The sequence below is a fragment of the Octodon degus genome, unplaced genomic scaffold (genome assembly GCF_000260255.1).
Source record: "Octodon degus isolate 3935 unplaced genomic scaffold, OctDeg1.0 scaffold00036, whole genome shotgun sequence".
Taxonomy (NCBI): Eukaryota; Metazoa; Chordata; class Mammalia; order Rodentia; family Octodontidae; genus Octodon; species Octodon degus.
Genome location: NW_004524612.1, coordinates 9707024 through 9718049, shown reverse-complemented (window position 1 = coordinate 9718049; position 11026 = coordinate 9707024). Strand labels below are relative to the sequence as shown.

The window sequence follows — 11026 nt, the reverse complement described above, 5'->3', positions numbered from 1 at the left end:
GGCTGGCTCCTGGCTGAAGCTCTGCCAAAGCCCACGGGACAGAACATGGGCAAGCATTTGTCACATGGCGGGGAATGTGCTCCTGCCCTACCCGTGCCCTCCCAGAATGGGGAGGAAAGCAAGCAGGCAGCTCCCAGCCCCGCCCCGCTGTGACAAGACAAGCGACGAGCGCCTCCGCAGGGCCCACAACACTTCCACAAGCAATGCTTTATTTTCTCGAGCTCCAGTGTTGCGCCCGCAGCAGCACATCAGGTTTACCCCCACACTCACACAGGTTAGCGGACACGTCCCTCCACAAAGGACTGGCAGCAATCTCAGAGCAAAAACAATCTGGACTCCAGGCATTTATGACATTGAAGAAGTAACACTTGTTCACCCTTATCACATTCATGGTGCAGCTCACAGGCAGGAGGCAGCAGAACACTCACAGTTCAGAGACACGGTCATCCTTAAATAAATACAACCTTATTGGCATAACAAGGTGTCGGACAGGCAGCCTCCAGGGCCACGGGAAAATGGGGTGCAGAATAAGACATGAGCATATTTATACAAACAAACCACACAAGAAACTGCTAAATAGGTAGATTTGATCCAAAGAAAACAGTCATGCATGGAGAATGTATCCATTTGAGGGTTTGAGAACAATGTTTTATTTGAAAATTCCAACCTATAAGTGAGATGAGCTAATTTATATAAACACGTATGCACTGTCAAAGTACCAGGACTGGATTCCCTGGCACTGCTGGGTTGCAAGAAGCTGCTTCACAGACGTCAGTGACTAAGGATGTGCCGTGATTATTGGGCGGGCCACTGGACAGAGGCACACTGTCCTAGCCAGCATCCTGCAATGTCAAAATCACGACCTGGAAGCAACAAGGCTGCGTGGGGCAAACAATACCAAACCTCAAGCTAAGGGTGAGAGAGGTAAAATAAATAGATGCATATCCAGTTGGTGCTTCAAAACCGTCCTAAGCTTCTCACACACCACTCACTCAACCTCACGGTGACTGGGTAGAGGCAGGCAGGACAGTTGGGACGCTCTGCAGACCCAGCTAGCATCACTGGGAAGAGGCAGCCAGGATGGCATCCTCAGACTCTGAGCCCGTGGAGCTCAGAGGTCCAGCTCCTGCTGCTCTTTTTGGTATCCCTTCAGCCAAAGGGACTTTTCTAGAAGTTGAATCTCTGCTGTAAATATGGAGAACAAAATCCTATGGGAAACCAAGAACATTTTACGGCAGGGCAGCGTATTCAGTGGACAGAGGGATGCGAGGAATTTTTTAGGATTTAAGTTCCAGTTTAGAATCTGCAACTTGACTTTGCCTTCCATCTGCAAAAATCAGCAGAGTGTATGTAACTCTATCCCAGCACAAGTTCAGAATGGACGTAAACATTTCCACAGCAGCGTGGTCACCAGCTTTATGTCTGACGCAGCCAGTACCCACCATTGAGAGCACGGGGGGCTGCCCCAAGGTGGGCCAGCTCAGCAGGCACCCTGCAGCCCAGCAGTAAGTCCCTGCCCAGGGAGAACGCATGCATATGAGGCACCAGGGAGGCCCTCCTATCCCTGATCTGAGAAAGTCTACCTTTTCACTGGACAACTGCTCGTAGCTCCTGGGACAAAAGACCTGTAATAGCAGAGCCCCAAGATGAACCTTCCCTAGATCAACCTAAGTCTTTCCCAGGCAGTGCCACGGCCCGGAGGATCCAGCTCTGAGCTGCTTCAGGGGCAGGCGCCACATGGCCACTGTGATAGTGGCAGGTCAGGACAAAGACTGCCAACACAAAATGCACGTGCTTCCTGCTCATTTACAGAAAGCTGTGGTGGGGGCTCAAAACAGGAAGCAGAGGCTGTCCGGTCTCCCCTCGGATACTGATCTGGAAGCAGCAGGCTTGTATTTTCTCTTGGGGACAAAGAAAAAATTTCAGAAGACAAAGCAATAAGACCTTGTGTTCTCAGGTGACACAGACCAGACAAGGCTGAAGAGGTAGCCATGGATGGGGATCTGGGTCAGGCCTGGCAAGGGGTCCTGGCTGGAGGGCCCAGACTTATCACTATCGAATGAGAGAAGCTAGGGCAGGACAGGGATACAGCCAAGTGCCAGTGGGGTGCTGGCTCCATTCCGTTAAATCCCTAGACTATCCCAGGAAGGGCAGAACAGGAGGAGATTTAGTCAAAACACAGAGAAGCCAAGTTCCCTGAAGTGTCCAAGGAAAAAAAGGCTGATCCACAACTAAGTCTTAGGATAAAGGTAGGATTCATCCCAAAGACCTACTCAACAAGTAGCCAGGCACGGGCATACCCAGAGCTTCTAAGTGCGACCTGGGGCACAGCAAATCCAGGTCACTCACAATAAGCAAGGAAGGGTCGCAACAGGTGTAAGGCCGGTCACCCCCACGCTACAGGGGTCAGCAGCCTACGAGTGACCCCGCTGCCTGGGCTACGTGTGCGCTCACACAGAGCAGGAAGAAGCATGCCAGGGCCCGATCTTTGGTCCTGGAATTTTTAGGAAAGACAGGGAATAGGCACATGAAGGTGAGCGACTAAATTAAAAATAGCTGCAAGTAGCATAACATTATTTAATTTTTTTTAATGTACCTTTTTCCCCATTAAGAGAAATTCAAAATATATAATGTTTATTATTTTACATTCAAGTGAAACTGCCACCTGGGGGTGCTACATGCACTTTTAGGGCTCATCCAGCCATGTATTACTTTGGTGCCTTTTTATTTAGCCTGATGGAAGAATTCAGCCCTCTTTAATATTTAAAAAAACAGCTCAATTGCTCGGCTGTAATACTATTTATGGACACACACAAGAACACACACAAATTCAAAAATTTCTACGTAGAAAAATAAAGGATAAACATTATCCATCTATTTTAGACTGTAAAATGGAACTTATATATATATATATATAATATATATATAATATATATATATAATCAACTTTAATGTGCGCAGTCACTGTTACGTCCTCTTCTTTCCTGTGTGACCTAAGGATCGAAGGAGGAGACTGCCACAGAGAAGCAGAAAGCTACATTCTTTGGGGGAGGAGAAATAGCCATTTCTTGCTTCCCTTCCCAAGGCCTTCCTGTCCACCACCACCTCGGATGTCCCCATGGGCAGGACAGGCTTCCGGTCAGGGGCCATCCGGTCTCTCCTGCTTCTAAGCATCAGGGAGCACCCATCCAGGGCACCCTCAGGAAAAGGGCCTTGGGTGTGCAGCCAAGGACAGGCAGGCAGACAGGGCAAGGCTTTTGTGAACAAAAGATTCCAGAACTGCGTCCCACAGCCCTTTCCTTTAGTACAGAGTTCGGTTCTCCAGCTGGTGCTTGGTGAGGAAGTACTTGAAAAACTCATAGACGGACCAGGAGATGGCAGTGGAGGGCATCTGGTAGACGACACGTGCCTGGATGCCCTTGAAGTAGCCTGCCAGGCCGTTGAGCTGGTACACTGTCCGGAAGGCGTTGGCCATGCCTGACAGCCGGCCACTGACGTTGGCCAGGGAGAGGGCCACGTTCTCCTGCGTGTTGAGCAGGGTCTTGCAGACGTCCAGGGGGGTGGTAGCAGCTGCGGCCAGTGCCCCGGCCAGACCACCGGAGATGATGTGGGACTGCGGGTTGTAGTCCCGCCGCGGGTTCACCTGCTCCTGCAGGAACTCGTAGGTGATGAAGTGGATGGACTGGAAGGGAATGTTCATGGTGAGCTGCGTGGTGTAGCTCCGGTAGAAGGCCCCCAGACCCTCGGTCCTCCACACGGCGCCGATGCAGCTGAGGGCAGACCGGTGCTGCGAGTTGTACATCTGCAAGCGCTGCTTCACCACTGTGCCAGGCGCAGGGCAGGATGGAACAGGCCAGGCCGGACGGGCAGCCAGCGGGCAGGTGGTTGATTTGGCCCCACCCCAGGTCGGAGCGAAGTGGGAAGCCAAGCCAATAGAGAGAAACGTGCACGTTAGACACACTGGTAACAGGTACAGCGCAATCACACACACAGCCCCAGCCCGTGAGACCGCGAGGGCCAGCTCCAGGCAGCCCCCGCTCAGGGCTCCATTTCTATCTTCTGGACCCACACCAGAGACAGCTACTTGGAGTATTCCCTGCCAGAATCTCCAGTACGCAGGTCCCCCACCACCTCAGGGAGCCACGCCAGGCTCCCTGCCCCTGCTGGCCTCTTCCATCCTGTCCGCAGCCCATGGATTAGACTCAGGAGCCAGAATTTCTAAAGGAGATTGTAGCTTTTCTGTCATAGTACAATTGGGACAACAGCAGAATTATATCTGCCCAAGTTCCGTGACAATCTCCAAGGAAGACCTTTGCTTTGTTAATACAAAAGTAACTTAATTATTGGTTCATGGGGAAACAGGAAATGAGGCCGTGTGCCCAAACCTGAATTGTAAGAGTCCACACAAAGGATAAAGACCTTAAACCAAGCTGAACCTCACTTTCTTTCCTCCTTCAAAAAATGTAAACAAACCCTCAGCTTAGGGTAACTAACTGGTCTTTAGTGCATGACTCACAAGACAAAACAAGGAAAAGAGAAGGCAGAGGGAAAAGAAGAAGGGAAGGGGGGAAGTGGGGAGAAGGGGAAAGAAAAGAAAAAGATAATGAAGAGGAAAAAGAAGAAAAGGAAAGGAGGAGGAAAAGGAAAAACAGCCAGCCCTTCCTACACACAGCCGGCCCCTCCTACCCATGATTCACCAGCTGTAGACTGAACCAATTCTACGTTAAAAATATGCAGGAAAGTTATGTCTGTACTAATCCATATAGACTTGTCATTACTCCCTAGGCAATACAGTACAGCAACCATTTATACCGAGTTAGCTCTTGTAAGTAATGTAGAGAGATTTGCAGTATAAGGGTGGATGTGTATAGCCTATACTTGAATACGAGATTTTAGTGCCCACTGATTCCAGTAAATGCAGGGGTCTCAGACTCTCCCAGGAATTCCATAGGATGACTGCTGTCTATGTGCATCGATCTGGGGATTTTAAGTTTCCTATGAACTGCTTCCCACCGATGTCAGAGCATCTTTTTCCTGGCCTCATACACAGCCTTGCCGGGCATGGTGGTGCATGCCTGTAATCCCAGTACTCAGGAGACTGGGGTAGGAGGATCCCCACGAGTTTGAGGCCATCCTGGGCTACTTTGTGATACACTGTTTCAAAAAAACACTGCCTTGAACAAACTCATTACAGAACATGCCAAGAGTCAGGCAAATTTACTTAAGGACACAGCATCTCTTCAGAATGAGCGGTGGCCGGGGATATAGCTCAGTGGCGTTAAGTACCAATCTCCAGTATCAAAGAAAAGAAAAAAATTAACAGAATGAGAGTATTTATGCTTGAGAGCAGAACACTGGCACCTCTGAGCTGTTTTCCTAATAAAAACAAGGAAGGGGTATGTTGCTCTGTCCCACCCACACAGCAAAGGAAACCAGCATAAAGGGAGGGAAGCACCTTGCCCCACCTGCCCATCTGAGCACCCAGGAGGTAGAGTCCCCTCCCCACCTCAGTGTGAAGCACAGTGGCTGAGGGCTGAACAAGCCGCCATCTACTGGAATGTGGGGAGAGCTGAGAACAAAAAATTTCGACCTCAAAAGACACTCTCCCTCCCCACACCCGCAAAAAAAAAAAAAAGGCAAACTTATAACCGACAACTTTATTGAAACTCTTTTGTTCAACTCTCCCTTCTGGCTAAGGGACCATTTTTGGGTGGGGCAGAAAGGTTGAGAGCGACTCGCATGTCACCTCAGGCCACCACCAAGTAGAGAATGACCCAGATAAAGGTGCAATAGAACTAAGCCCCAGGCTTCACTCTTCCCATCTGAGTCAGCTGAAGATAGCAGGACACGCACAAAGCTAACAGGACTCAGGTTTGACCAGTTGAGAATGGCTTTGTAATACTCTCAAAATTCAAAAGGGGAAAGAAAAATTAAAAGGAAAAATGATAGCAAAGTAAAATGGCCACATGTCAACTTTTGAAGCAAGGTAATAGACACACAGGGGTTTCTACCACGGTTCTCTCTATATTCACTTATGCTCCCAATTTTCCATAATCATTTTAACTTTTAAAACAATAAATAGGGGTCGGTGAGATAACTCAGTGGTCTAAAGCACCTTCTTAGGCAAGCTTAGGCAAGCGCGCAGGACCGAGGTTCAATCCCTGGCACTACATGCCGTGCCAGCCCCACCCCCAGGGTGGGCTGAGCAGGCCATAAGTTAATTAATTAATTAGGTGCAGCCCTAATGATTGGCTCCTGACAGGCTGCCCCTCAACTTTGCCTAGGGTTGAAAAAGGTTAACTAGGGCCAGATGTACACAAAAGTGAGTATACATGTGCAGCCACAGGTTTTGCAATAGTAAAAAGCTTGCAAAAAAACAGTCCTAGGAGAGCTCCCCCAGATCCCCAGGTCTTCCCAGGGGGCCTGCTTCTGTGGCCCTAGGGGCAGGCAGGGCCCAAGAACCAGCATTTCAAATGCCACCTGGGACCCTGCTGGTATGGAGACCACACTTCCTGTTTAGTTCTGAGGGGTCCAGAAGCCCCTTGCCCACCTTCTGCCCCCACTCAGGCCCCTCTGCACTCCCCTACTGCCCCTCCCTGGAACCACAGAACATTACCTTCTGCCGGGTTCATTACCGCATCGTGGAGCAGGGTGGCCATACTCCCAGCTATCCCTGCAAAACAAACTCCAGAAAATTACCCTCTGCTGTGGGGAGCTTGGAGGGAGTTCCCCGGAAGCTAAGGTCAGATGAACTCAGGCCTGGGCTGTTTGAAGAGCAGAAGTACTAGTGAGCGCTCCACTCAGATGGTGTTCCAATGCTTAAAACCCTGAAGTGAGTGGAGGCACTGACCAGAAACAGTGAAGGCTGACATAAATACGGTTACCCACGTTTAAATCCTGCAGAAACCTGGTTTTCTTTCTCGGCGTCAGCACTATGCAAAGACTGCTAATGTTTGAGGATACCCAGGAATCATACTTCTTGGCGTTCTCCACTGTCTCGATTTTCACTCTCCTGGCTCCTCACCTTGGTCTAGAGGTCAGCTCACCATGAGTTTAAGCAAAGGGTGTGCTATGGGGTGTGGAAGAGAAACCTTTAATTTCCTATTCAAATATAGACATTTTCACTGAAATGGCTAAGAGAAGAGAAGAGTGGGGCTGGAAGCCTGGTGTCTGGCAGATTTCCAGGGTAAGTTTGGGAAGCCCAGACTGGTCTAGCAGGAGGTGGCCCCTTGAAGGGTTTCAGGCCTGGCTTCAAGAACCAGGTGCTTTGAAAGCCTGAATCAGGCCTGGAATCATGCTTTCAGCTTGGCATTGCCTCCCTGTGGGGTGCCACTGGCTGGTGATTAAAGGTGGGAGGAGCAAGGACAGAGTAAGTTAACCCTTCAGAAGTAAACATAATAGCTCCTTTCCCCACACACACATACTTGCAATTATTCCCAGGAAGGTCAAAGGGCAAACACAGCCCACACCACAATGCAGGAAGGCAGCACTGGGCTCACCTGGATGTGAACTGGTGTAGTGAGGAGCTGCACCATTACCTCAGGCTACCTGGGCAGAATGCGGGCCCTGATATCATGGGCTCAGGCCAGCATCCAGGCATGGCTCTTAGTGACCGTCTCAATAGATGTAGCTGATAGCCAGCTTTTAAAGGCCAGAGAAACATCTGCAAAGCCACCAGGCCCTCTTACTACTAAAGCTGCTGATACAGGAATCTTTATGGTTCCATGAACATGACAACAAGGGGACAGGGGTTGCTGGTCACATCTAGCTCTCCACTGCTGAAGAATGCACTTTGTTAAAATAAGTACGCTTTATACCGCTATACATATTCCCGCTCTACACCCAAACAAAACACAAAGCCACAACACAAGCTGAGGATGGCCAACCTGGCCCAGCACCCTGAGCCTCATGCAGCAGGTTGTCCCCCAACACGCACCCCCCCCACCTCTCTCCCTCACATCAACCACACAAAGCTACTGCAGCCCTCAGTGCAGAGAGTTGCAGCTCAGACACATGGAAGAGGATGGGAGGTAAAACCCCCAAATCTCCTGAAGCTCAAAGTGGGAAAGGCCTTCCGCAGTGGCGCAAGTCCTTTGTCAGCCATAAAACTTCTTGACCTTTTAAAGCTTAGTTAGATCTTGGCGTTGTAGAGACCTGTTGTACCAGTTTTTAAATAGTCTCAAAGAAGCTGTCCAGATAACTTTTTTTTTTTTTTTTTTTTGAATCCAGCATTCAAAAGTTTGATTTCTATTCAGGATGTTTCCTAGAACTGATCGTTAACGGTTTGTGAATTTTTTTAAAAGAAATAACAACCAAAAAAGCCCCACGACAGGAAGAACTGAAACACCTCGGCCACCGAAGTCCCCCCGGGCTCAAAGAGCGCAGGCAGGGGACAGGAAAGCATGTGTGTGTGCGCGCGCGCGCGAGTCTGGGTGGGCATGCGCACACGACCCCAGAGTTCCTTTATCGTGAGCAAGCTGCCGAAGCCGAAGGCTGCTGGGTCACGCGGAAGAAGGCCCAGGGGGGGATGTGCCGAAGAAGAGAACTTCCTAACTCCAGACAAATGCTTTCAAAATACCATTGGCTAGGTGGCTGTTTCCTTGGTGATGGAAAACGTCATTTAAAGTCCTTTTCATGTTTTCATAGCAGGCAAAATACATGGCGTGGGCCGGGCCTGCCCCCATGATCATCACGTTGATGCCCCGCAGCGGCCTCCAGAAGCCTTCTGTCCGCATGATTTTCTTGAGGGCTCCATAGATGCTCGTGTACCGGGCTTTGGGATCTGGATTCAAACTCTGCATTCGTGTCTACGGGAGAGTGAGAAAATGAGAAGTGAGAGCTAATGAGGATGGAAAGACAGGCTTCCTTGGGCAAGAACATACAGTGACTCTCTCCTCCCTAGCTTGCCACCCTCCCCTGTGCACATAGATTTCACTCTGCCCAGTAACAGGGGAAGCACAAGGACCCAGAGAGAGGAAAACAAGACCCTGCGGTGCCCTGCTATGGGCAAGCTACTGATGAATCCCTCCACCCTACTGGGTCAGGGGCCTTTCATTAGAAAACATGTTTGCTGCAAGCAGCGATTAAACAATGCATTTGAAAACAGTAACACTGGAGTCCTGGGTCAAGAGGTGCAGTTATCCCCCAGTGTCTGCAGAAGATTGGTTCCTGGACTCCTGGCATACTGAAAAGGCTTCATATGTAACGGCAAATACTTTGCCTCTAGCTTATGTACAACATCTCATACTCTTTAAAGCAAGAGTCCCCAGAGATCCAGTCCTAGCCCAGGCCCGGTGAGTGTGTGGGAGAGTTTCCGGTTACCCTATGGCTGCAGGACCTGCCTGTCCCAGCCCTGGCGCACTGTGGGGGAGACCCTCTCCCACCCCCTTGGGTGCCCCACCACCACTCCGCAGCACCCCCACACCCCACCAGCCAAAGTGAGAATTTCTGCCATGTTCTGGGGACCCCCAGATCCAGCCCTAGCCCAGGCCCGGTGAGTGTTTGGGAGAGCTGCCTCTCCCCCCTACTCTACCTTGTCCTCTCCAGACTCAGTTCAGGCCTGGACTACAGGCCTGGGGTGAAACCCTGCAGCTGCAATCCCTGCAGAGAGAGTAGGGGACAAAGCCACCCAGCTAGTCCAGGAGCAGAACATCTTGCCAGAGGAACACAAGAGGTTCACTCCTAAGGGCAGCAGCAGGAAGGAGCTGAGCACAGCAGCCAGACCCAAGCCAGGCACAGCAGGATAAATCCAAACTTGGTAGATCTGCACCTGAATTTCAGTAGGTGCTAAAGTTAAAACTGCACCAAAGCTCTACAATAAGGGTCAGAAGACAGTGCTACACAAAATGACAACGGGAAGGAGCAAAATGCAACCTCAGAACCCAAGCCCACCCATAACAAGTGCAGAGGACACTAACACAATTATTGGGAACCACACAGCCGAAATCAATGAATCAATAGCTTCTGAAATAAAGAAACAACTGCAGAAAGGTATAGAGAAACTCAGACTGGAAATGAAAAAAGAAATCCCTGAATTAATAACTTCTGCAGTAAAGAATCAAATGCAGAAACATATGAAGGAAACCCAATGCCCACCCAGAACAAGTGCAGAGGACACTAGCTCAGCTCAAATGTATGAATTAATAGCATCGATAGTAAATAAGCAACAGCAGAAAGTTATAGAGGAACTCACAGCAGAATTCTTTTCTGAAATAAAAAAAGAATTATCAGAACTCATAGCATCTGAACTCAAGAAACAACTACAGAAACATAGGGAGGAAACTCAATCTGAAAAAAACACTGCAGTAAAAGAATTAATAACTGCTTCTAAAAAAGACATTGATAAAAAATAGAGGAGATTAGAAAAATGATGAGCAATGAATGAGCAATACAGGAAAGAAATAGATGGCATGAAGCAGAGTCAAAGAGATATAGAGGAAATTAAAATCTCAGTCACAAGCTTGCAAAACTGTTTAAGTGAAAGTGAAGACAGAGTTTCAGGTCTTGAAGACACTGGTGCAGCTAATGAAAAGCTAAGAAAGGATCTCTTAAAAACAACTAGGATGCAGAAAAAAATAATTCATCATTTGCAAGACGATGCAAAGATGAACAATGTGAGACGAATAGGCATCCATGAGAAAGAAGGAGTCAATACAAATGACATTTAAAAAAATATGGGCAGAAATAATAGCAGAAAACTTCCCAAATATGAGAAAACAATCTGACATTCAGGTAATTGAAGCATATAGAACACCAAGTAACCTCAAACCAATTAAAAACAGACTGAGACATATAATAGTCAAGATCCCAGAAATTCAGCTAGAGAATAATATACTGAAAGATGCTAGAGAAAAGAAGCAGATCACGTTCAAAGGAAAACCCATTAGAATTACGGCTGACTTCTTTTCACAAACCATGAAGGCAAGAAGAGCATGGAAAAGAGTACTTCAACTGCTCTATGAAAACAAATTTCAGCCCAGACTATTATACCCTGCAAAACTCTCTTTCAAGTTGATGGAGAAGTGAA

The 11026-nt window shown here is 48.7% G+C and overlaps 1 protein-coding gene across 3 annotated transcripts in view; it reads right to left on the bottom strand.

Annotated features, from left to right (window-relative positions):
* Positions 1–249: 249 nt before the first annotated feature.
* Positions 250–11026, bottom strand: part of Slc25a37 (solute carrier family 25 member 37) — a 42726-nt gene continuing 31949 nt past the window's right edge. Inside the window, exons 2-4 of one of the 3 annotated variants that reach the window (XM_004630665.3) lie at positions 8579–8807; positions 6617–6673; positions 250–3822 (exon numbers count right to left, since the gene is read on the bottom strand). In XM_004630665.3, the coding sequence (XP_004630722.1) occupies positions 3302–3822; positions 6617–6673; positions 8579–8807 (807 nt within the window). In that variant the 3' untranslated portion in view covers positions 250–3301. Of the gene's footprint in view, positions 3823–6616; positions 6674–7958; positions 8547–8578; positions 8808–11026 lie in introns of those variants that run through there. The other 2 variants (XM_023714655.1, XM_023714656.1) reach the window with 2 other exon arrangements.